Source organism: Cornus florida, unplaced genomic scaffold (assembly GCF_030987335.1).
Source record: "Cornus florida cultivar Cherokee Brave unplaced genomic scaffold, ASM3098733v1 CherokeeBrave_3.0.0_Hap2_Chr07, whole genome shotgun sequence".
Taxonomy (NCBI): Eukaryota; Viridiplantae; Streptophyta; class Magnoliopsida; order Cornales; family Cornaceae; genus Cornus; species Cornus florida.
The window spans coordinates 20,680,973-20,707,830 of record NW_026775577.1 but is presented as its reverse complement, the minus strand read 5'-3'; the positions used below and the strand labels follow the sequence as shown (position 1 = coordinate 20,707,830).

The following is a 26,858-nucleotide window of genomic DNA, read 5'->3' as shown; positions in this document are numbered from 1 at the left end:
TTTTAAAAAGAAAAGTAAAATGAGAGAACTTGGAAAGGAAAAAAATTAGACTTTGATTCAAAAAGGAAAAATTGACTTTTTTTTTTTTTTTAAAAAAAAAAGAAAATTAAACGAATTTAAAAAGTAACAAAGAGAATAAATACAAAATATAAGATAAAAATTTTAGAGGTGTATTATATAAATTTTTTTTAACATATATACATATATATACATAAATTTAATATATGTATTATAATATGTGAGCCAAGTCAGAGGTATGTGTCCCCTGGGTGTACACAGCTCCACATGCTTCCCGGCAAAATAAAAAAATAAAAAATAAATAAATAAATATATATATATATATATATATATATATATATATATATGCTGCACATGATCTTAATGGTATAACAAATAAGATGAAGTTACAAAGTATGTGTAAAGGATTTTTATCTAATTAATGAAATTAAAAATTATTATATACACAACATGTTTCTATATAATATAGGTATCCAATTGGATCAGACGTAAATATGTGAACTAATATAAATTTCGTAGATTACTTATTTATGAATTTGTCATTATATCTGTGGACTAAAAAATCAATCCAATCCACACAAATTAAATTAGAGTAAATTGGATTAGATCGATTCACATTCACGACCAAATGAATACTCCCTAATTACAGTGATGCCAAACTTAATTAAAAGCAAAATGAAAATGACATGTATTGTCGCTGCACGACTAAAACGACACCGTACTTTATCATAAACATTGCCTTTTATAGACAAAAATGTACTGAGAAAAACCAGTCAATACTCGGAGAAGCTTCCATATCCTGTTTCCTCTGATGAAAAATATTCCAAACTCCAAAGGCCGGCCTCAACTGTGTTAGGTAAAATACAAGTATAAAATACTCTATATCTATAGCCTATACATATATTATATATCTATATATTTACACACATTTATATAATAATATCTGTGATAAGAAACAAGAATGACTTCTTTTTGGCCCACAAATTACCATCAAATTAGGTTTTGCTAAATTCCACTCTACGCTTCAATTTCGCAAATAATCATCACCACCATCACCATCACCACCACACCCACTCTTGTGGTGTGGTCACAATTGAATTGAATTGAATCATTGTTTGCTGTAGAATTGTTTGATTCTGATGGGGAAAGGAGGAGGCTGTGTGCCGAGCAAGAAGAAACTGCCGTCAGTCGCCGTCGACGCCGCTCCGGTTCCCGCTCCGTCGTCTGCCGTCGACAACACCAACACCAGCGCCAGTGCTGCCACAGCCGCAGACGACAATGTTGCATTGCGATCGACAATTTCAACCGAGCCGATCGCGAAGTTGAAGATATTCATAGTGTTCTACTCGATGTACGGTCACGTTGAGGGACTGGCCCGGAGGATGAAGAAAGGCGTGGATGGGGTGGACGGAGTTGAGGCGGTTCTGTTCCGAGTTCCCGAGACGCTGACGGAGGATGTTTTGCAGCAGATGAGGGCGCCGCCGAAGGATGATGAGATTCCCGAGATACTGTCTGCGGCGGAGCTGGCGGGGGCGGATGGGCTTCTGTTTGGGTTTCCGACGAGGTACGGGTGTATGGCGGCACAGATGAAGGCGTTCTTTGATTCGACGGGGCAGTTGTGGAAGGAGCAGAAGCTTGCAGGGAAGCCGGCGGGGTTTTTCGTCAGTACCGGAACGCAGGGAGGAGGGCAAGAGACCACTGCGTAAGTAGTCTGATCCCAAATTGTCCTTTTTGTATGTTCTGAATGTTGTTACCTTAACATTATTTGGTTGAGAAGTGAGTTATTGTTCTACTAGTTTTGGTATTACTACATCATTTTGACTGTTTGAAGTACTTTACTCTTTGGTGAATTTGACTGCGAAGTGAGATAAAAACAAAGAAATAAATTACACCCTTGAAGAAAATTTATTTTAATCATTGATGGTATGATTTATCAGTGATTTACTCCGAGCTCTCTTGAATTCCTATACATCAAATATAAAAGACTGTTAAGGTTGATCAATATGAATTGGAACTTCTGAAATTTACTTAGAAATTTCATTCTGCTAGCGGTGAGATGGGAACAATCCTTTTGTCCCTTTTCCTTGAATCATCAATCACAAACAAATAGGGGGAACAAAAGGAATAGCCTAAATGGCTAAAACTTAGCTGTTTGAATGCTTTAAAATGAGTGAAATACTCAAGTCAGACAAATGTTCTCAAACTTGACTTCTCTGTGATTATCTCTATTTTAGTAATTATTCACAGAGTTGTAGAACTCATCTATTTTTGTAATGATAAATTTAGTGACACGTCATTTTTGAGCATATTACCCTCTGCTTAGCATCTGTAATGTTATTTATAAATTTTTATACTATTCAACTTGATAATTTCAAATGCACGTAATTTTGTCGTACAATTTTCTTTCTCAACTCAACAATGCCTTTTCCCAACTATTTGGGGTCGGCTTGTCATAGAATTTTCTTAAAAACCGTATGATATATTCTGGACTGTGGCTTCTTCTGAGTTGCAGAGTTCAATACTCTCACCATACCAATTAAATATAGCCCGTCACCAGCATGTTATGTATGGGAAACAGGAAATATGACAGATCTGATCAATTCCATTTAACATATCTTCGTGTATATTTAATATTTTATACTTGCTGGATGCCTAGGTTTTCAAACCAGCTCATCATTAAAATCTGAAACACACATATTCTCTAAGGAAATGAGTAAATTGCTGCTGGTATTTGGTAGAAAAGGAAAATATAAATAAGTATATTGATATCACATAAGACATTTTTGGGAATACCATTGGATAATGTGATATTGTGAAGAATGTAATGTAAATAGTATGTTCTGGTTGTAGCACATAGCACGTGCTATTTACATCTGATAATGAAGCATAGAGGTCAAGTCTTGATGAAAATAAGGTTAAAATCCACTCAAGAACTCTAAGTTGAGCACCAAAAAGGCCAACAGTAGATCAGTAAGTATATATGCAATTTCGGTGAGTGCCCTTTTTTTTAGATATTCTAAAGGATGCAATGATTTTATATTTTTTGCCTCCACACACTGCGCATGTTGATTACTCAAAAGAAAGGATATGATATAGCAAGGCAGCATGACAAATAGAACCACAATTACATTAAGAATATGGAATATGTAGATTGTGCAACTAATGCTGGACACATTTGTGAATTGTGATTCCCTGAATAGATGCTCATTCAGAACATAGCAGGCAATGGTTTGTTTAATATATGCAAACCAATGCTTGCTTAATCAATGTTTATAAATTTAATGACTGCTGTGTTACGTATGGATGGAACAGAGTGCCTTTCTTAGAGGAAATATCATCGTGCATGTTGATTTCCACAGAAGCACTGGCAATTGATGGAAATTAAATACATCATGAAAAAAAACTAAGATTTCATGAATCTGGGCAAGGTTTTAATTAAGTTTGGTGGTTTCAATGTTCAAAAGCTTAATTGGCTACAAACTTTTGCCTTGCTATATAAGAGAGAGTAAAATTTTGAAAGTAGAAGTCTGGTAATGTAGAATGAGGGTCAATTTACTTGTTTTGTAGTTTGAAAATTTGAGTATCTCTTAGCTTTAATCATACTGGTTTTTGAAGATGTCACCTTGGGAATATAGATTTGTGATGTCAGTGGTCGTATGCTTCTGGCAAGTAATTTCGTGCATCCATAATAGCATATGAAATGGAATAAGTTTGAACCAGATCCATGTAAATTTGAGTCCACAAACATACTTTAATGTCATGGTCCTTCTAGGAATCTGAATACGAGACGGCCGTTATGGACATAATCCACATTTGATCCATATAGCCATGGATAAACAAAATAAGTCTCAACTTGGGAAATCAATAGTTGGATTGGATAGGATTTTGAATTAACCCGATATTGTTACTCAAGAATTGACTCTAGAGGGGGGGTGAATAGAGTCAATGGCCAATTTTGGCAAATTATAGAAATACAATTTCTAATTAATAATATAACCTATTGTGCAATAATCAACATATGAAATCAAGATATGAAAGTAAACAATTTATAGCACAATTATAAAAGAGATAAGGGAAGAGAAATTGCAAACTATAACACGGCGATTTTTGCGAGGTTCGGAAAACTCCTACTCCTCGGCTCAAGATCCCTCTTGAGACTTCCCAATCCAATATAGCTTCTCGTTACGGGTGGAGAGCAAACCTTGATTAGAAGTAACTCCTTGCTAAGAGAAAACCTCTCTTAGTCTTCCTTTGGGTCACACCAACCCTTACAATATCCTTGCTAAGAGACCACCTCTCTTAGTTTTACATAGGCCACACCAGCCCTTACAATTTCTTTGCTAAGGGAAACTCTTCCTCTTAGTCTTACAGCAGATTTGTAGATAGAATTTGTAGTACAAGAAATCCTCTCAAGAACTGATACAAATCAAACCTCACAATAAAGTATATATGAAGTCAAGTGAAGCTCAAACTCTAAGTATGAAATGTATGAGAGATGATGAGAAAAAAAAAATGCAGAACAAAAGCTCTGTATAATGGTAGAGCAAAAAGCTCTCTTGGGATGCACTTGAATGAATGTTCTTGAATGCTCTTTTAAGAAGTATAATAGAACAGAAACTCTATGAAGATTAAGACAAGAGCAAAAGCCCTTTTGATCTTTATGCTTGATTGAATCTCTCAAAAATAGAATAAGCGTGAAATGAGAGAGAAGAAGAGAAGATATGAGAACAACAGCTCTCTTTGATGCAATATAATGTCTCTCAACAATGGTAGTTTATTTAGCATGCTAGCCCTCTGTATTTATAGAATTTTGAGACTCAATATAGTTGTTACAGGTTGTTGGGAAACATTTAATGAAAATAATTCCGTTGCAGTTCAAAACCCAGAAAGAGCCTGCTCTTAAAACAAGTGAGCCGTCTCTTTGTTCATTTATTCCTTAGAAAGAGCCTGCTCTGTAAAACAAGAGAGGCGGCTCCCTAGCTTTGAGAGCCTGCTCTATATTTCTTTGGAGCCTGCTCTTTGGTTGGAAACATTAGTCCTTCGTTAAAAAGCCTACTGGAATTGAAAAGAGCCTTCTCTTTTATTTCATAGAGCTTTCTCCATCTCATTGAGCCTTCTATTTTATTTCATGGAGCCTTCTCCATCTCATTGAGCCTTCTCTTTTATTTCATGGAGCCTTCTCCATCTCATTGAGCCTTCTCTAATTTTTCATTGAGCAGGCTCTATTAGCCTTAAGAGAGCTGGCTCTATTTCTTATAGAGGTGGCTCTTGCTTCATGAAGGCTACTGCTGAATTGGTTTGGACAGAAAAAGTTCATGACTTCAGATGAACTCAGTCCATAAAACTCCAAATGAGGTGAAATTTGAGTCTAAATTTATTACCTTGAAGTAAGCTTTCTAATGCCACTAGCCTTGCTCAAAAATTCTAAACACAGAAATGGTTATGGCCATTTTAGTGCAACCTGGTCAGAATTTTCGCAGAGCAGAATCAGTCATCTTGTGATGGTTATATCTCTCTCAATTCAAATCCTTTTTAGGTGAAATTTGAGTCTAAACTCAAGGGCTCGAAGTCAGCTTTCCAATGCCACTGACCTTGTGTAAAAATTCCAACTACACAAATAGTTATAGCAGTTTTAGTGCAAGCTGGTCTGAAATTTTCTAAGCTGAAAATAGCTTCTTTTGAGATATCCATCTTTCTAGCACCTAGGACTTTGATGAATGATTCAATTAAGTTTAAGGCCTATTTCTAAGAGTCTTGGGACATATGAAGATGATAAATTTCAAGTGCATTGTGTCCAAGAGTTATTTACCAAATTTTGGCAACAAAGGCTTTAAAGATGAAAAATTAATTCAATGCCTTTTCCTTTTCTTTTTAGAGACCAAAATAAGTATTGTGATTAATGTGCATGGTCCTAGCATTTCTAGCTTAAGTTGAGTTCTTTCAAAGCTTATGCAAGCTTGAACTAACTCATTCTTAGCAAAGACTTCATATGTTAAATATATGTGTATTGAAGTTCAAAGTCTATTGTTAATGATGTAGGAGCATATGATGTATGATATGCATGGTCCTATAGAGATGAGCTTCAAATGAATTCAAAAATACTTTGACATTAAATCTTAAGCTCTCACCATCTTATCTACCCCTTTTCTTCATTCTTGACCATGATCGTTTAGGCTTGATGAAGACTTGTTTTCTTTCTTTGAAATGCTTGAATGATCTTTGAAGTTCGAGTTTTTCTTTGATTGAATATGCCTTTGATCTCTTGCAACTTTTAAGGCTTCCTTGAATCCATAGCTTGAGTATTTGTAATGCTTGGAATGGATCTTCTAGCTCAACATTGAGGATTGAATATTGATCAACTATATATCACTCAATGAAAACATTAGTACTTAAACATCATTAATGGTTTGTAATCATCAAAACATAAGATTGGCCTTTAGATAAAATCCTTAGGCCAACAGATATATTTCATGCACTCCTTATATCCGAGATAAATCTTCTAAAGTAAATCCATTTCCTATCTGGTTAGTTTCGAATTTAATATACATTTCAAACCTGGCCAAATGGATTTCAGATTGGACCGAGTCTCGAGTCAAACATAATCTGTAGGGATCCGTTTTGACCTAAAAATCATGGACCCTTCTCAGGAGGTGTCGTCTTTGTTTCGAACACTTACATTGAGATATTTCAGACATTTATTATGAACATTTTGAGCTTGTTTATAATTTAAGGGCAGTATTCTTAATAATAGACTGATAGCCAAAACTTCTAGGACTTTTGTCAATATGTGATAATGAACCTTATACATTAATTAAAACTTTTTCTTTAGTATGGAAAAAAGAATAATTGTAAGAAAAATCAAGCTAAAAAGTTTGACAAAGGTTATATAAAAAAAGGGGGCATGCGAGTAGGAGGATAGACAAGTCATCAATTAGCTTGTTCATTTACGCATACATTTTATGTGCACAACTGCACATACAAACACTTGTACACATATATGCCATTTCCTTGTTCTAACTTTCGCTTTATAACAGGGTAATTTATGATTATATAATTTATAAGTTGTGAATTTCATCTAGTCACAAAATATTGAATTTAATTTTTGGTCTGTATAATATTATTTTTATATAAGACCATATCTTGTTGTATCACCAATGTGACAGTGTCCTACTCTTTCAAGATTTATTGATCAGTCGTGTTATGTCATGTCTTGTATTCATATCCATGTCTCTTAGGTTTTGACTTGAAATAGTTTGGAACACTCCTGGCACATGCGAATCCAAAAATTTGAAAAAAAAGAGTGTATCTCTTCTTCTCAAAGGCTATGTGATTGTCTTTCATTCATTAATCTCATTGGGAATACATCTGCATTTATGGCAAGTAGAAGTTATATATATTTTTAAAATTTCCTTTTCGCTGTAATTAAGGACATTCATCTTTACTAAAAACTAGGATAGAAAATTGAAATAAATGAGGGAGAGTAATTGACATGGTTCAGTCATGTATACATTTGTTTCCTCCTCGCTTTCGCTCCTTTTTCTGTTTATATGGTTTTTTTCAATACCTTAGTAGAAATGGTGATTATATAGTGAAGGTCACAAGCAGCTGTTGTCTTTTGCAGTTGTCTTGATCAATGAATTAAAGTTTCTTACATTGCAATGAGAACAGTCAGCTTTGTTAGATATGTATTTGGAGGTTTTTATAAGATTCTTTTCCCCAAATATGCTTTCTCTAATGCAATAATTTTAATTTTCTTCATTACTACATGTTACTTAAATTGTATCATCTACCATCCCAAAGGTGATGTGCAGGGTTCAAGTCCCAAGTGGAACATGTATCCATACTAGGATTCTTTTAGCAAATTAATTTCGCTTAAAAAAACAAAGTGTCCCTTTTTGTTATTTTGCAAAGTGTCCCTTTTTGTTATTTGTAGATTTATTGGTCCACCTATGTTCTGATAAGAAATGATCAATATGATTAATAATAGGGGATTTAGCGAAGCTAGCTTGAAATTCATTGATGATCCACCTGACGCAGGATTCAAAAGCTTGATTGAGTTCTTAAGACAGAAGATAGTGCTTTGTCTGCTTTCTAAATAAAAAAGTTATTTCATAGTCCACCTCATGACAGTTAAAAGAAAATTTTGGGCTTCAGATAGAGGAGGCGGAGTGAGTCAAGTGAACCAACCCCCCCCCCCCCCCCCCCCCCAAAAAAAAAACCCAAAAAAAATCTCTCTCGTTAGGAGCACACATGGTTGTTAAAATGGCCAGGTGACTTAGGCAGTAACATTGCTTGCAGTGTGGGCTCTCAGGTGGTCGTTTTGTGTAATGTTGTACTAACATGGCATACATTGAATTACTTCTTATTTTTTCTAATTATAAAATTTATATTGATGTTGTCATGCATAATGAAGATTCTGAAGAGAACCTTAAAAGAAATGATTTCTGACACTATATCTGTAAGAAACAAGTCAACCAGGGAAAGAGAGAGAGAGCAAGTTAACTAGAAGTATAAGAATAAAAAGCATCAACTCATTAAACTAATCATGAAATTTAAAATTACAGGAGTTTCAATGTCCACCTAATTCAGAATGATAACCTGCATTGGTGAAAAAACAAAAAAAAAATGATAACCTGATCAGCTTAAGTAATGTGATTTAGAATTCAATTGCCTGAAAAGAGTCTCAACTGATCATAATGAATTGAATGGTTGAGAACATTTGGCATTGAAGAAATTAAAAATATATAATGTAGCTTATATGTTTATATATAGGTCCCTAAGAAGTACGGACACGGATATGACACGACACGGACGTGGCGACACGGCTAATCCAAAAAAATTAGGACACGGACACGGCGGGGACACGGCGAATAGTATATATATATATATGATGTAGTACTTTAAAAATTACTAAGTGTTACTATTTTTCATCAACCTCACAATGAAAAAAAAACACAAATCATAACTCATAACTAATAAAGTATAAAAGAACAATGTTGCAGAGTTATAAAACCAAATAAAAAACAAGGCATTAGAATAATAACTAGTATCATTTAATAATCATTGCAATTTTACTCCAAATACAAAAGCATAGACAAAAAGGACTATTAACATTTAGGACTTTACTGTTAGCACTTAACATTCACAAAAACCTAAAGGCTAGTCCCCAGAAAAGATACAAAAACAAGTCAGTGTACTATCATCTATTCCCATCCATCATTTGACCTAGGAGTTTTACCATTTACAATACCAAAAGGGTAGTACAAAACAAAAACAGAACATATCAACATTCAAAAAAAAAAAATGCCAGACATGCATGTCCACGGAGTGTTCATGCCGTGTCCAAAATTTTAAAAAAAAAAAATTCCAGACACGCGTGTTCACGGAGTGTCCGTGCCGTGTCCGAAAATTAAAAAAATTTAAAAAATTCCAAACACATTTTTTGGTGTGTCCGACACGTGTTGGGGTGTGTCCGACACATGTCGAACACGGATTCTTCGCCCATTTTGGCATGTCCGTGCTTACTAGATAGGTACATATATGTCTATTTTACATGTAACATGTGTATAGACAGAATGTATGTATATGTGCATATATATATATATATATTTGATAAGTATATGTATATATAAATATATAGGAGGTAACGAGGTATCTACATCAATGTGCATGTACAAACTCGTTTTGTTTATAATGATGATGATTTGGAACCTGTACCTGATTCCCAACAAGTAAAATGCTTTCTGTTAATCAATGTTAATTCTCAAAGTCTACATCAATTTTCAACAGCACTATGGAACTTTGAAAAGGTTTGAAAGGGTTTACCTAAGATTGGTTTATTGTATTTTAAGGTTTTAGTATTTGTAACTTGGGGTTTTGATTGATGGAAAAGAGGTGCTGGGTGTCAGGGACAGAAAATGGCTGAAATAAGCTTTTTTAGAACTTGATTGGTTGCTGGGATTGCAGAGTGTTGTATTCGGAATTCCAGAGAGTGAGCGTTTAGGATTTTTTTATGTTAAAGAGATAAACATGTCTGGGTTTTGGAGATGCGGATAATTTATAGTATCAAGAAAACAAAGACTGGGTTAATTTTGCGTTTTATGAAAGTAAGATACTAAAGTTGAAAAGAAGGATTATTAAGGTTACTTTTGGGTTAATACAAGCGTAGAAGACTAAAGAAAAGAAAAAGAACATAGATATCTCACCTTGAAATCTTAAAAAATCACCCACTAAAAGGAGGTTGTTTCACACATCAGACAAAACTTCAAGAGCTTCTCTCAATTCTTAAAACTCAACTAATGGATAGGAAGTTTACGTAGATATTTATGAGTTGTCGGATTTTTCTTAATACTATGACTCTGACTCCAAACTAGGTAATCAAATATTCTCGACATATTAAAGACCACATAGAAAGCGCAATATTATTTGATTTATAACAAGACTTGTATATCATTGTATACATGTCCAGCAGATACTGAAAGAAATTACCATAGCATCTGGACTTTATAAACCTAACAAAATACAAATAAAGTTTATCAAATATTCTCGTCACTAAGAGTATTCTCGACATATTAAAGGCCACGTAGAAAGCCTGGCAATATTATTTGATTTATAACTAGACTCGTATATCATTGTATACATTTCCAGCAGATACTGAATGAAATTACCATAGCATCTCGACTTTATAAACCTAACAAAATACAAATAAAGGTGATCGATGACATATTTACTTGTAATGACATAATTCATTTTAAACTTCATTATACTAGGTACAACATGCTGTACATGAAATTCCTTATTTTCCCTTTATCTTGTTGGCATGCTCTGCTTTATCTGGCTTTATTGGTGGTAGTCTTAATTCAGCTGGTTAAAGTTATTACCAACATTTGCTTTATACTTTCAAGTTGTTGTCTGAAGAGATGCAAACGGGGACTAAAACTGCATTTTACTATTATTGTATCTTTAACATAAAAGAAATGTCCCTTTTATTTAAGTATACTATTATGAACATCAAAAACCCTTAAAAATTGACCTACAATAGGGCCCATATGGGTGAATTTTTCCACTGTAATTTTTAAATTAGCGAGTACTCTAGGTTTTGAACACTAAGGTAGCTTTGGAAATACTGATACACTTTTAATTTTAAGTGATTTGAAATTCTACTGTTTTGATGCTTGACTAAACTATAATTTTTAATTTTCATTATAATACTAATTCAGATTTGTAATTGATGCCAAAAGTGGTAAGGAAAAGAGGGGAAAATACTTTAGAAAATTTAGATGCATTTTAAAAGTCTGACATTTTAATGTGTAACCTTCCCCTGAAGTTTCGTGCAGATATTTGATAACTTCTCCTAAAGTTTAGCTTAAACACATGCACTACAAGTGCACAACCTCTTTGCTTAGTAAGCTTGCTGGTATTTAAGATTCGTGACATGTTGGCTACCAGCTAGTTTGGGTCATTTCCATCTCTGATTACCTTTTTATGTAAAATGATGGAACTTTTTAGTAACCGTAGCAAAAAGATGGAGTACTCATGATAGAATATCCCATTTTAATCAAGGTAGAGCACTACACTATAAACTGGGATTTGCACTTGTGCGTCATTCTTTATTAAAGTTCATGATGGGGAATGGGCTGTGATGGCATCTGATTATGACACTAGTTTACTCAATTTTGGATGTTTCAATATTTTTGCAGGCTCACTTTCTTGTTTGTTTTACAAATAGGGTCAGATGTATGAAAATAAAATTAAAGAAAATATATAAAATAGATATATTTTTCTTTATGGTAGAAGTCTTAGTTTAGATCTCAACTATTTATAGGGGCCCATTTATTATGGATTTCCAAAATTTTGGGGGCGCTTTGGCTCCTTGGTCTCTATATAGGTCAGCCTATGGTTACAAAATTAGTTTAAATTATATATCTGCACTGATTTAAGCTGGTTTTTAATATAGTTAAAAGTGGAGGATGGCTTGAGACTATTACATACTAAAGTGGTGATGACATCAATTGTTTTCGTGGGAAAACTGAATAATCTTCATCCCACCATTCTCTTGTTCTTGTGTTGCAGTTGGACAGCAATCACCCAGTTAGCTCATCACGGAATGCTCTTTGTTCCCATTGGTTACACCTTTGGAGCTGGTATGTTCAAAATGGACTCCATTCGAGGGGGTTCACCTTACGGTGCTGGAGTCTTTGCTGGTGACGGCACAAGAGAACCAAGTGAAACCGAGCTCGCACTTGCAGAGCACCAGGGAAAATATATGGCTGCAGTTGTCAAGAGGCTATCTCACGCTTGATGCTATTCCTGATTTAGGCTTTATCAAGCCTGTTGAAATCTACCATTCATGATTCTTTTGTGTCTTATCAATTTAAATGTTTTTGTTAGTAATCGGTTTTGGTATTTCATCTATTGTCGTTGGGCAACGAAGATCGTGCACCTTGATGTCAGTTTTTTCTTTTTCTTTTTTCTTGTTTCTTTATCTTAATTTTTTGTACTCCTTTGTTTAAAAAACTGTACATGGTTTGATATTCTTCTGCCTGATTACATCAATAATAATGTGTGTGTGGGATGTGTTCTTTCTGTACTTTTATTCCTATACCATATATTCCATTTGATTTGTTTGTTTAAGTTCTCTCACAATCTCTTCTCTTGTGAATCTCAAGTGTTGTTTGGGAACAGGGATTAAATTTCTCTGTGAATGTTGGATCCTGAGATCCTCTGCAGGTTACAAGGAATAAAAATGCTCAATTTCCTTCCTTTCACTCCACTCCCATATGGATTATAATAAACAAAAATGCTCTTCTTTTTAATTCCAAATAGCTTCAAACACACTGAATTTATTCAAGGTAGCAAAACGTAAAATATATGTCATACATATACTAACTGAAAAACTAAGCCCTTGCTTTCAGTCACGGCAATTTACATGTTCATTTCATTTAATTTCATTTGGCAATTGTTGGCCACTTGAGATAGTGAATTGTAGGAGGACCCCCCTTTGCTCAAAGCTTGCACTGCACTTTTTTCAAGTTCCTTGGCTTTAGCTCTTTTAGAGTTCATTCCATTGTCCTCCATAATCAACCTCACCATCTTCTCTATCTCCTCCCTCATCACCACTCCCTTGGATGGCGATACTTTTGGCCGGTACGCCACCCCGACCTCTTCTGTCAGAAAAGCAGCATTCATACTCTGGTCTGCGAACAGTGGCCATGCAATCAGTGGAACTCCATTCACAATGCTCTCTAGAGTTGAATTCCACCCACAATGTGATACAAATCCTCCCACCGATGTATGGGCTAAGATCTCGGCCTGTTGGGCCCACATCGGGACCACCAAGCCCACATCCTTAGTTCGGGCTAAAAATCCATTGGGCAGAAAATCTAAGGACCCATCATAGCCGTTCGTTATTGCGTTAAGATAATCAAGCACACCGTGCTCCATGGGTGGGCGTACCACCCAAACAAATCTCTGGTGGCTCAGCTCCAACCCCCAAGCCAGCTCAGTCATTTGCTGGCTTGACAAGGTCCCACCACTACCAAACGAGACATAAAGAACAGATCCCCTGCTTTGCATGTCTAGCCAGCCCAATACACCACTCTTCGAATCAGAAGATTTAACCCGTCTGGTCAATGGGCCCACTGGGTAAACCGGTACCTTAATGTTTTCTCTTAAGACTTTATGATTTCTGAGGGCCCCAATTGTAGTGGCATCCAGATCCTGCCACGTGTTCACTAAAACTCCATCAGCCGTCGACATCTCAACCCCAACACGGGCATAATCATCAAAAATCTGATTGGTCCGGTCTTGAACCGCATTGACAAGGTCATCGAATCGGACCGGCCGACAACCCGGAATTGTCAACAGTTCATTTTCACTACCAAACTCACTTTCAAAATTTTTGTTCATGGTAGGAGCGTACAGTGTCAAGGCCACAAACAATGCTGCGGTGGGCATGTAGACGTACTTCAGCATCCCGAACTCATCGGCGATGGCCAGAGATGCCGTGCTGAAGAAGTCGACGACGAGGACGGCGGGACGGGACTTCATGGAGTTGATTGCGGACCGGATGTTGGGTATTGATTGGCGCATCAGGGCTAGGAGTTGGATGAAAATGTCAGCGTTGGGGTCCACTGAGCCTGAGATATCGACGGGTGGGAGCGTAACGACATTGAAGAGATTGGAAGTGAGGTGCTGGGATTGTGTTGCTGGTGATGTCCCGGTTGAGATGGTGAAGACGGTGACATCGAAGTTGTGGTGGGTGAAGAGGCGGTTGGCGAGCTCAATGACGGGGATGAGGTGGCCCATGCCGGGGCTGGCGAGTAGGGCTGCATGAGGCTTTGTGGTTGCCATGGCTGAAGAATGGAACTTCAGATATATATATATATATATATATATATATATATATATATATATATATATATATATATATATGAGGGAGAGGGATATGGAAACAATGAAAATGGAGAGAGATGTATACAAGATTACAAGGGTGTTGATGCAAGCAATGACTGGTTTTGGAATATATATAAGGCAGCATGGACTAAAGTGACATTAATTGGGAGACTTGCTAAGGTCCATGCGACCCAAGGGAGGTTGGGAGTTGGAATAAAGGGCACCTCAAGAAATTTTTCAAGAGGAAAATGTTAGATGCACATGGGAGAGAATTGTATGCATCAGTTGTGAGCACCAAGAGACTTGATACCACAATCGTCGACAATAATTATAATAATAAAGTAATTATACCGGTCATGCATGGCTCTAGAATCTTTCACTTGGTTTATTGGCTATACTTTCTTGATTTTATAATTAAAAATAATGCAAATATCTTATTGATTATTGTAAGGTAAAAATATAAAAAATTCCCTTCAACTTGTAGCATTTCTCAATAAATCTTCTCGTTTAATTTTTTTATCAAATAACTCCCCCTTAATTTATAGAATTATTCAATAAATTTCCCTTGTCTAATTTTTTATACTTTACCCATTATTATGTAAGAATCTTTGTTGAAGTAGCTAAAAACCTGATTCAGGCATTAGAAACACCAATATATAACATTATTTCACTAACTTAATAGATAAATTTTAGATCTTATTATAACCGACTCCAAACCTTTAAAAATCATTATTATATGAAAGATTAAATTTTATGTTTACAATACATTTGGAGATAATTTAGAGGGTGAATAAAATTTGTCCATAAGTATTCCATTCATATTCGGTTGTAAAAATTCCTTTCAAATTTGACGCCCAAGAAAGTCCCTATTTCACATTTAAAAAAGACCAAAAGAAAGAACAAGACGAAGAAAGTTAACATGCACTTTGCTCATTCCACGTCTTGGTCAACTAACAATTCTTTGTTGTAGCATGTTGTATATCTTCAGCTTCTTTTCAAACAATGAAAAAAACGAGTCCATCTAGAATATTTAGGTCCAAGTCTTTGCAGAAGACTTGACAGAGACTACCCAATTAACATGTTACATGACTAGGTACTTCTTTCTCTCTAGTCTCTAATGACGTGGTATTATTAACATATAGTAATTGGTTGACGACACCAATTAAATAGTATTATCAGTGTAGATAAATCTTTCTCCATTATTAATCAAGTTTTTAATTAAAGATTTGACCTAAAAGTAATTATTCTTGGAAGAGATTTAATTGAGATGGTTTTTTTGAAATTTGTAAAAAATAAAATAATTTTTTAAATAAAATTTTCGATATAACTTTTTATTTACATCAATTATGCAATAATTTTTTTATGTTTTGATTGTACTCTGATATACTAATTATATTATATTATAGGGAGGCGATAACTCAACTTTTTATAATTGCACTCCATTTTATTTATTTTTTAGAAAATGACAAGAAGATCCCTTAACTAATTAATGCACCATCTCTCATTTTATAATACCATTATTACCTTTTTCACTATAAACTTTTTTCTTTTCTTACCTTAATTACATTTTTTACAATTTGTTTTAGACAAAATAAATTTTATTTAATTGAAATTATTAGGATGATGTTCAATATTAAAATCAATCACAATTGTTAAAATTAAGAAAATTTATTCAATTAAAATTATGAATTCAATTACGGAATATTTACTCAACATTGTAAATTTTTCTTTAAATTTAGAATAATTATTTGTAGATATTTTAATATGTATAATGTCATAGTTTTATTTGTATATAATACATCTCTTTTTTATTTTTACAAAATCCATGTTCTTCACATCAGAAAAAATAAATTTCCAAACTTAAACTCAAAACTTAAAACAAAAAAGAAAAACAAAAGAAACAAATTACCATTCCCATCACCATTATTATCAAAGGAATTTAATGGTTCATGAAGTTTTAACATTCATTCAGTGATTTTTATGCTAACAGGATCAATTATTTCTTTGAACTCTGTTTTCTTTATGTTTACTTATAAAGATTAAGGAAAATGATATTATTGAAGACTTGAATACCCGACTTAAAGCCGACATAGATAAAAATATGACGTGATTATTATAAAGTTTCAACTTAAATAGTTATCATTACTATTCTTGTTTGTTTCCATAAAATACATCCCTTTTCCTTTCCTTATCTTTTTAGTTTTTCATAACCCATTTCCTTATATTTCTAATTTCCATATATGGTTGTATCAAAAAAAAAAAATTCTTCGTTTTTCACTAGTTTCATGGTACTCAAATATAAGAATTTGATTTGTATAAAATCTAGAACAAAAACTACAATGTTTTTATAATTTTTCAATGCCTTATGAATTTTTTAATTTTTATTTTAAATTCCTCGCATTGTTTTTGTTTCTGGGAGTCATATAAATCATTAGTTTTGATAATTATACCAACTACTAATTCATATGAAAGTGAGTGAAATACTTCAAAAGCTTTGATAAATCATGTTGTTGAGCTGATGTTGATTGCAATCAAATAAACATGAAAAAGAGAGAGGAGTTTCCTATGATAAACCAAATAATTCAACACCATGCATGTTAACTGTCCAATCAAATGGCTTCAATGATTCATGCATCCAAACACCAGATACAAGTCATTTGGTTTTTCCCAACACCTCTTTATTTTCTAGTCGTATTTACAAAGGTAATATGATATTGTTCAGTTTAGGTTAGAACTCACACAACTTTTTTATCCGATAATATGATAATATTGTTTCGTTTAGGTCAGAACTCACAAAATTTTATTCTTAAATTTTATTTTAAAATATCTCATACCATTTGAAGATGACACTTACACATTTAAGCATTTCACCTCCACCTCCACCTCCATCTCCGCCTTATTGTAATGAAATTCGCACAATTTCTCCCTTCCGTCCCCACATATCGCAAAAAAAAAAAAACAAAAAATTAAGTTCGACCAAAAGGCAACAAATTGTAGAAAACCGGATGTGACATATAGATAACCTTCAAACAGCAAGAAATGCCCTAGCATGAGAGAGGGAGTCCCTTTCACATCTATCTCAATTTTCCTTCACTTTTGCCAACCCTTTCATACCTGTTCTTTTCTTATTGTCCATATCACTTTTTCTTGAATATTTTTACTTTGTACCATTCAATTGATGAGACCACTCTGGTGGAGCATGGTGTTTTAAAATTTCATGAATCTAGTTATATCAACTTTGATTATCAAAACAATTCCATTGCTACCAACAAAAAAAACTGTCACAAAATTGTTGAACCTATAACAATCAATAAAACAAAAATGGTATCTAACCTGACTATCGTTTGATGTGAGTGAGAGCCGACGTCATGAAGGTATCATTATGTCGATCATTAATGGCGGGGCTGACGTCAGCCCCGCCCACATAAAAACAATCAGAGTTGTCAACTTCAACTGTCGGACTACACATCATTACTCATCAATGACCTCCCGGCACAAAGTTCAGGTCTATAATGGGCCACAGAAAGGAAAAAAAATTATTGTGCCAATTGCCAGTAAGCACAAGGAGGGAAGCTGAAAGGTAAAGGAATTCCATGGCGTAAAATAGATCCTATTAATAACCATCAACTAACTTGAGTTTGAGTTTGTGTTTCTTCACATTGTCTACAAAATCCTCAATAATATATATCACACAATCTTTACAAAAGAAGCTTAACCGCGGGCCTTTCCATTCCCAAGTGTGAGCTCCAAATCATCCTCCCCAATCTCATGCATTCTCTCACCCTCCCACTCCCATGCCTTCACCGTGCCACTCTCGAACTCAAATTCAGAGCAACGCCCCCTTTTTGCCGCAGCTCCCCAGCCCAATTCTCCTTGCCCTTCAACTGCATCCCGGATAGAACTCTGGTTTGATATTCTTCTGCCTGATTACATCAATAATAATGTGTATGTGGGATGTGTTCTTTTTGTACTTCTATTCCGACACTATGTATTCCATTTGATTTGTTTGTTTAAGTTCTCTCACAATCTCCTCTCTTGTGAACCTCAAGTGTTGTTTGGGAACAGGGATTAAATTTCTCTGTGAATATTGGATCCCCTACAGGTTACAAGGAATAAAAATGCTCAATTTCCTTCCTTTCACTCCATTCCCGTATTGATTATAGTAAACAAAAATGCTCTTTTTTTATTATTTTAATTTTTCTTTCCCAAATAGCTTCAAACACACTGAATTTATTCAAGGTAGCAAAACAAACAATATACATCATACATATACCAACTGAAAAACTAAGCCATTGCTTTCAGTCACAGCAAATTACATGCTCATTTAATTTCATTTGGCAATTCTTGGCCACTTGAGATAGTGAATTGTAGGAGGACCCCCCTTTGCTCAAAGCCTGCACTGCACTTTTTTCAAGTTCCTTGGCTTTAGCTCTTTTAGAGTTCATTCCATTGTCCTCCATAATCAACCTCACCATCTTCTCTATCTCCTCCCTCATCACCACTCCCTTGGACGGCGATACTTTTGGCCTGTACGCCACCCCGACCTCTTCCGTCAGAAAAGCAGCATTCATACTCTGCTCTGCAAACAGTGGCCATGCAATCAATGGCACTCCATTGACAATGCTTTCTAAAGTTGAATTCCATCCACAATGTGATAAAAATCCTCCCACTGATGTGTGGGCTAAGATCTCGGCTTGTTGGGCCCACATCGGGATCACCAAGCCCACGTCCTTAGTTCGGGCTAAAAACCCGTTGGGCAGGAAATCTAAGGACCCATCACAGCCATTCGTTGCGTTAAGATAATCAAGCGCACCGTTCTCCATTGGTGGGCGTACCACCCAAACAAATCTCTGACGGCTCAGCTCCAATCCCCAAGCCATCTCAGTCATTTGCTGGCTTGACAAGGTCCCACCACTCCCAAACGAAACATAAAGAACTGATCCCCTACTTTGCATGTCTAGCCAGTCCAATACACCACTCCTTGAATCTGAAGGTTGAGCCTGTCTGGTCAATGGGCCCACCGGATAAACCGGTACCTTAATGGTCTCTCTCAAGACTTTATGATTTCTAAGGGCCCCAATTGTAATGGCATCTAGATCCTGCCATGTGTTCACTAAAACTGCATCAGCCGTCGACATCTCAGCCCCAACACGCGCGTAATCATCAAACATCTGACCGGTCCGGTCCTGAACCGCATCGACAAGATCATCGAACCGGAGAGGCCGACAACCCGGAATTGTCAACAGTTCATTTTCACTGTCAAATTCACTTTCGACATTTTTGTTCATGGCGGGAGCGTACAGTGTCATGGCCGCGAACAATGCTGCGTTGGGCATGTAGACGTACTTCAACATCCCGAACTCATCAGCCATGGCCAGAGACGCCGTGCTGAAGAAGTCGACGACGAGGGCGGTGGGACGGGACTTCATGGAGTTGATTGCGGACCGGAGGCTGGGTATTGATTGGCGCATCATAGCTAGGAGTTGGATGGAAATGTCGGCGTTGGGGTCCACTGAGCCGGAGATATCGATCGGTGGGAGCGTAACGACGTTGAAGAGATTGGAAGTGAGGTGTTGGGATTGTGTTGCTGGTGATGTCCCGGTTGAGATGGTAAAGACGGTGACATCGAAGTTGTGGTGGGTGAAGAGGCGGTTGGCGAGCTCAATGACGGGGATGAGGTGGCCCATGCCGGGGCTGGCGAGTAGGGCTGCGTGAGGCTTTGTGGTTGCCATGGCTGAAGAATGGAACTTCAGATATATATATATGTGAGGGACAGGGGTATATATGGAAACAATGAAAATGGAGAGAGATGTAATAAAAGGGTGTTGATGCATGCAATGACAGGTTTTGGAATATATATAAGGCAACATGGACTAAAGTGACATTAATTGCGAGACTTCCTAAGGTCCATGCGACCCAAGGTCGTTGGGAGTTCGAATAAAGCCACCTTAAGAAATTTTAGTGCATGTGGGACGATAATTGTATGTATTATTGGTGGATTATAAGATACATTAAGAGATTGGACACCACCATTATTAATAATATCACTATCATTAACAATAATAATGATAATAAAATAATGATAACGGCTATGCATAGCTCTACAATCTTTCATTTTGTTTATTGGTTCAATTTTCTTCTTATATTTGTTGCAAATTAATGTACCATGAATGAAAATGAAGAGAGATTTTATTACGAATGGGCCACAATTTAGTGATTGGGTACGTAAATGAAGGCATGTGGCTATACCTATATGACATTAACTGGGAGACTTTAAGGCCAATATATATATATATATATATATACACACACATACATGCATGTGTATACATTGACATGATCATGTTTTCATAACTATCTATTAATCCTAATCAGCGTACTCTTTTTTTTTTTTTTTTTGAAAGCTTTCCATTGCTCTCATTTTTATTTTTATTTTTATTTTTTATGTTGATGTACACAATACGTTTAGGCTGTATTTGATGGCATGGAATTAGAGTATTGAAATTGCAATCGGTTAAATTGAAGAAAATTTTGATTTAATTTTTTGAATTGCTTTACTCTAATTCTACTTATTTTAATTCCAAGACTCTAATTCGTGCCAAATATAGTTTTAAAAACTTTTAAAATTTTGAAAAATACTAGACACAGCCGTGACTGAAACACAAAGTCCTAGAATCAATAGACTCAGCAAAATTTAAGAGCTGTAGTTGCATGTACTCGTGCTTAGCACGTACAACTCAAAAGTGAAACAAACAATCTTTTGTGTAGTCATTTTTTTGCCCTTCAATAAATTGTCAATATATGTTGATACAAACACGAGACTCGATCATAAAATATGCTACATTGTCACACGCTCTACTCCATAAGTCTTCATCTTCAGCTTTTTGTCCGCTAGGTTAGAAGCACTTCTAATTTTAAAGAATCCCTTCCAATTCTGTTTTATGACACCAATAAAATACTTTAAAATTGTACAAATTTTTGCAATAAAGTTTTATAATACCAAGAAAGTCCCTATTTCACATTTTTTTTTTAAAAAAAAAAGAAAAGAAAAAAGAAGACGGAAGAAGAAGAAAGCTAGCATGGTTCAGTCGGTGAATGATTTGGGGGCGATGCATGCCGCATGCACTTGGATTTAGAGACGAGATCCAAGCACACGTGCTTAGAAGATTTGGACTTAAAAGTAATTATTTTTATGAAGTCTCCATCTATTAGACACTAAGGCCTGTTTGGAGGCCCATATCTGTTATTGTTTTTATGTTTTGGTTTCATTTTTGGGCTAATATCATGTTTGGAGTGGGCTAATGTGATATTGAACAGTGTAAAAACATTATGAGATTTGGGCCAAAACCCATATCAAAGAATTGTTGATATTGGGTTGATATGGTCGGGTGATATGGTATACTGTAGCGGCCATATCAACCAAAACCAAAACCATATCAATCCTCATTTCACTGTAGCGGTGATATCAAGTATAAAAAATCACATATCAGAAAACCTACCATTTTTCATCGTCATTTTCTCTCTCATCTCGCGTAGCTCCTTTGGAGGCAATTTCATGGGCGACAAGTATTCGACATCCTTTTCCTTACACCTTTGTAGCTAGTCAGATCTATCAATCCTCCCGTATTTGGTTTCAATCTCAACCCTCTCTTGTTACATTATACATATCTGAATCCTCTCTCATTTTCTCTCTCTTCGCGCAGGTTCTTGGAAGCGATAAGATAACATATACGACTCTTCTTCCTTTTCCTTACAACTTCGCGCAGGTCGTTGCTAGGCTACAGATCGATCAATCCTCCCGTACTTGGTTTTCAGCTCAATCCAAATTCTTTAAAGTGATGAATAACTATAGTTCCATAATTCCATGTATATAGAAATGGGAGTGCATAATTTCATAACTCAATTTTAATTTTATAGCTAAAAAGTAAAGCCTATTTCAGCAACTTATGAAAATTTATAAAGTATCATTCAAACCAAATGTAGTACAATGCATGTATGGATACAACGCAAATGTCGTTTCTTAAATTTCAAATTATATATTTTGATAGATAAGGAATCAATGTTGAATAGATATTGTTGCATTCTCATAATTCAATTCTATGCTCCAATTGCGTTTCAAATTGTAAAAGGGACATCCTAACAACAAATAATGATGCCAAATCCATTTTTATCTTAATTTTGATACAAGTTTAAGGTTATGTAATTTTCCAAAAAAAAGTTTAGGGTTATGTCGATTTAAGTATTCATGTGTATTGCTTTTAAATTTGTTAAAAGGACATTTTAACAACCAATAATGCTGCTTCCAATGTATTTATCTTGATTTTGATAGTCTTTTTTAAGCGCCTGTGTGTGTGTATATATATGTGTACAACGTAGATTTTATTTTAAGCCACATTGAAGTTTTTGAAAGAAATTTAAGATTATGGAGATTTATTCATGTGACATCTAAATTTATAGTGTTACCTAGTAAATTTATGAGCTATAACATTTATATATATGTGTGTGTGTTTGTGTGCGTGTGTGTGTGTGTGTGTGTTATTGCATCCAATATGCCCTATTTAATATTTATGATACATTAAAGGGACAGACCAGAGGATGGTTCGTGTAATGAATTTTGAATTTGAATTTGAAGGATTCTTATCACTTATGAAATAGATAGATTATGTGATATATGAATTAATTTTGAATAATTAATTTAAAATTAAATTTTATATCTGATCAAAATTCAAATTCCTTGTAAATAGAAACTGCTCCTTCATCATCATTTGATGTAATATCTCTTAGTGCGTGATTAACATGGTTTATTACAGACTTGAACTGTCCTCTATTAAAACATGATGGTATGTATCACATGGAATGTCCAATACTAGATAAAATTTCTTTTAGCTGAATTATACCCTAACCACATACAGGGGCGGAGCCAGTGTACGCTCAGAGGGGGCACATGCCCCTCCTAGCTTGGCCCCACTTACTATAATACACATATTAAATTTATATATTTTTACATATACATATGAAAAAATTCATATAATGCCCCCCTTGAAATTTTTATTTTTTAAAATAATCTCTTAAATTTTATATTTCTTCTCTTTTTTACTCTATAATTTCCTTTAATTTCCTTTAAAAAAAAGTCAAAATTTCCTTTTTGAATCAAACTCTAATTTTTTTTCCTTTCTAAACTCTCTCATTTTTCTTTCCTTTTTAATTTTTTCATTAACTATTTATCTTTCTTAAATTAGTCATTGATTGATATATTATTTTGAGTAATTTTTTTTTTGTTTCTTAATTTATAGAATCTATATTTATTATCGTGATTATTGAAATTTATTTATTTTTACACTTTGCCCTCACTGAATTTAATTTCTGACTCCGTCCCTAACCACATATGAATATGAGGAAAGTATATATCTCTCTCTCTCTCACTCTCTCTCACACACACACACACATTTAATGTTGGACCATGTGATTGGGACAAGAGATGACTATCTAGCATAACATCATTGGCTTTCATTAAGTGTCAGCTTAGGAAAGATTAAAAGTGTTAAGAAATTCCTTACACACTTTTAGAATAGTATAGATACGGGTGAATCAATTAGATAATATTTTATTATTCATGTGATGTATGAATTGAACTAAAATGTACTATTTGTTTTTGGAATTAATTTTCATGTGCTATATGAATTATTATAGATTCATGAACTCTTTTGACGTGAAAAAAAAATTCAAAAGTGTTAAGAATTCCTTATATGCAAATGATAGCGCTGCTGAATTATATGATTTGATTTGGTCTAATTCAATTTATCACGTGTTATTAGCAGTTTTTGCTAACTTTGTTTCCTACTCTGTTTCAACTTCTTACTATGTATAGACTTTTTCAAAAACCTTATACACAAAATAAGGGTGCATAACGGGCCGGGCTGGCCGCGATCTTGGGGCAGAAAGTCAAAAATGGAACTTGGAACGAAAACTCGGAATCCAAAAATACAAAACAAGAAGAATCTGAAGCTCTAATTAGTACCATTGGAAAGCTTATTTCGACGCGATCAATTTAGACTCAAGAACGGACCAATTCGGAGTTAAAACGAATTTCGTGATCTAGGGCACAAATTGAGGGTTTTTGCTTGTCTTGAGGTAGGGGTTCCTAATTCCCAATTTTTTGTTCCCTTGTGAATTTTCTTTCAAAATTTGATGGAAATCGTCACCTTTGACTTAGGATTTATAGCCCTAAGCATGCTTTCTTTACCTTGATTTATGTATTTTTGAGGGGATTTGTGTTGTAATGCATGTTTTGACATGAAGAACTATATGGACATTCTTTGGTGGGATTGGATTTATAGAAGATGGATCTAAGAATATAGCATTGGATCAATTCCAATTTCTCGTGATTGTGAATGTTGTTCATGTGTTTAGTTTTGCATGAAGTCATTTGCACTCCAAATTTACAACTTATCCTAAAAAAAGGTTAGATATATATTCTGCTTGTTAGAGTAGTTTAGATTGAGAAAGGACAATTTTACTTGGATTTGTGGATTAATTTTGCGGGCGGTGTCCCTTATTGAATTGATTAAATGAATTTTGTGGGCGGTGCCCCTTGTTAAATTAATTTTGATTAATTTTGTGAGCGGTGTCCTTTATTGAATTGATTGAATGAATTTTGTGGGCGATGCCCCTTGTTGAATTAATTTTGTGGGCGGTGTCCCTTGTTGAATTAATTTTGTTATTTCAAGGCTTAGTAAAATGCAGTCGTTCCATGGAACAACCTAACTGTGCTTTATATTTTGCTACTATAGGTAATGTCTTGTTTTGGAGTGTAAATTCATTTTTTTCTTTTTTCTTAATGCTTCCTTATATCTTTTTTTGTAGAATCATAAACTATTGTCAACCCAGTATCATGTAATCCATATATGCTCTTCGAAGAACTGGCACTACATCGAAGGACATGGCAGTAAGTTGGGCAGTGGCACTAGTGGGATTTATAGGAATTATTCTCCAGTTTCTGCAATTCTAGGAAGCTAATCATCACTAAGTTAATCAAATGGAGGACTATGCAAGTATAAAGAAGTGTGTGTACATTTTATGGAATGAATTTTAGTGATCTTCAGTTGTGTGTACATTTTATATTAGTATAATGAAGTGTATGTGTACCCACATACTATTTTTAAGAGAATTCTTACTTCCTATGTGCAAGTATATACGTGAATAGTGCAACAACAATTTATTAAGTTAGTGATGTACAAAAAAAACTTATGGTTTGGTGTATTATTTATGATGAATTAAAACCTTACAAATTATTTTGAAGTACTTGTTTGGATGGCAAAAATTTTTCTAGCAGGTTGTTTAGTTATCAAAATAAATACTCAAGAAAAGGGGAACTGGTCTCATGAGTTAACAATAAAAATATAGCACTTTCAAGGATCTCCAGCAGAAAATTTCAAACTAATCTCAGAAGTAAACCCATTCACAAGCTTCAATGACCACCAAACCTTAACTCTGACCAATTCAAGAACATCAACGTTTTGGCTTTGCTTTTTGTTAGTTTCAACTACAAGGATCTCTCTCTCATTCATAATTAATATATTTAACAAAACAAAGTTAAATGGAGTAATGGGGTGTAAAGATATCCTTTTTGAAAGATTATTACAAAGTTAGATTTGTAATTTGGTTGTAGGTTCTCTATGTTTATGCCTCATAAACATCCCACATGATATACATATAAATTTATTTATAATTTTTTTCCTAACTCTTTTTAATGTTTTAATAATTTTTTTTTTTTTTTTAAACAAATTATCTCAAATCATAAAGAAAAATGGACTATTATACATATAAACTTTATAGTTGTATTCATATATATAATTATTCAAAACAAAAACAAAACAGCTTTTACCAAATAGGTATCATGTTATTGATCCAGAATTTTTTACAACAAAACTAAACTTCCAAACGTGTTTTGTTTTCAGATTCCTTAAAACGCATGACATTACTAAACGCGTTTCATGTTTTTGATATACAATTATCAAAAACAAAACAGTCGTTACTAAACATGGTTCCAATTTTTACTAAAAACATATCAATACCAAAACGATTATTTTTATATCATATCAAACCATAACATATATCGTTATCGCGATCCAAACAGGTCCCAAGACTTCATTTATTTCGACTTAATATATATATATATATATATATATATATTTTCCGTGTTTAGCAAGGTCAATGTTAAGGCTAAAATTTGGGTGCAAACACAAAGCACGAGAAAGTCTCAAGTATGACACAAACATACTCTTCCTCTCTGAGGATGAGTTGGAGTTGGACTACGGATTTATCAAGACTACTAAGAGAGAGTAGAACTAACTCCCAAAATTAGGTCAACTTCTCACTATAACTTTAAAGATGACTTATTATTTAAGTCATCTTTAAATTAATTTTAAAAGAATTTTTTTAATTTT

The 26,858-nt window shown here is 34.5% G+C and overlaps 3 protein-coding genes across 4 annotated transcripts; 1 reads left to right on the top strand and 2 right to left on the bottom strand.

The window, feature by feature from the left end:
- Positions 1 to 794: 794 nt before the first annotated feature.
- Positions 795 to 12,607, top strand: LOC132266746 (probable NAD(P)H dehydrogenase (quinone) FQR1-like 2). 2 transcript variants are annotated; one of them, XM_059767732.1, is made up of 3 exons: positions 795 to 874; positions 1,143 to 1,720; positions 12,091 to 12,607. In XM_059767732.1, exons 2-3 carry the CDS (start codon positions 1,158 to 1,160, stop codon positions 12,317 to 12,319), a joined length of 792 nt encoding a protein of 263 aa, XP_059623715.1. In that variant the 5' UTR covers positions 795 to 874; positions 1,143 to 1,157; the 3' UTR covers positions 12,320 to 12,607. The 2 variants fall into 2 exon arrangements, with proteins under 2 accessions (XP_059623715.1, XP_059623714.1); XM_059767731.1 differs by lacking the exon at positions 795 to 874 and having other exon boundaries at positions 965 to 1,720.
- A 219-nt stretch (positions 12,608 to 12,826) lies between these two features.
- On the bottom strand, positions 12,827 to 14,494 carry LOC132266745 (anthocyanidin 3-O-glucosyltransferase 5-like). The gene has a single exon (XM_059767730.1). It carries the CDS (start codon positions 14,368 to 14,370, stop codon positions 12,943 to 12,945), a length of 1,428 nt encoding a protein of 475 aa, XP_059623713.1. The 5' UTR covers positions 14,371 to 14,494; the 3' UTR covers positions 12,827 to 12,942.
- Positions 14,495 to 18,628: 4,134 nt separating this feature from the next.
- On the bottom strand, positions 18,629 to 20,185 carry LOC132267549 (anthocyanidin 3-O-glucosyltransferase 5-like). The gene has a single exon (XM_059768699.1). The coding sequence runs from the start codon at positions 20,142 to 20,144 to the stop codon at positions 18,711 to 18,713; it is 1,434 nt and encodes a 477-aa protein (XP_059624682.1). The 5' UTR covers positions 20,145 to 20,185; the 3' UTR covers positions 18,629 to 18,710.
- Between the last annotated feature and the right edge of the window lie 6,673 nt (positions 20,186 to 26,858).

Coding starts and splice junctions, on each gene's coding strand:
- LOC132266746 (XM_059767732.1), top strand. CDS start 1,158: ATGGGGAAAGGAGGAGGCTGTGTGCCGAGCAAGAAGAAACTGCCGTCA. Junction 1,721..12,090: donor GGAGGGCAAGAGACCACTGC/GTAAGTAGTCTG, acceptor CTTGTGTTGCAG/TTGGACAGCAATCACCCAGT.
- LOC132266745 (XM_059767730.1), bottom strand. CDS start 14,370: ATGGCAACCACAAAGCCTCATGCAGCCCTACTCGCCAGCCCCGGCATG.
- LOC132267549 (XM_059768699.1), bottom strand. CDS start 20,144: ATGGCAACCACAAAGCCTCACGCAGCCCTACTCGCCAGCCCCGGCATG.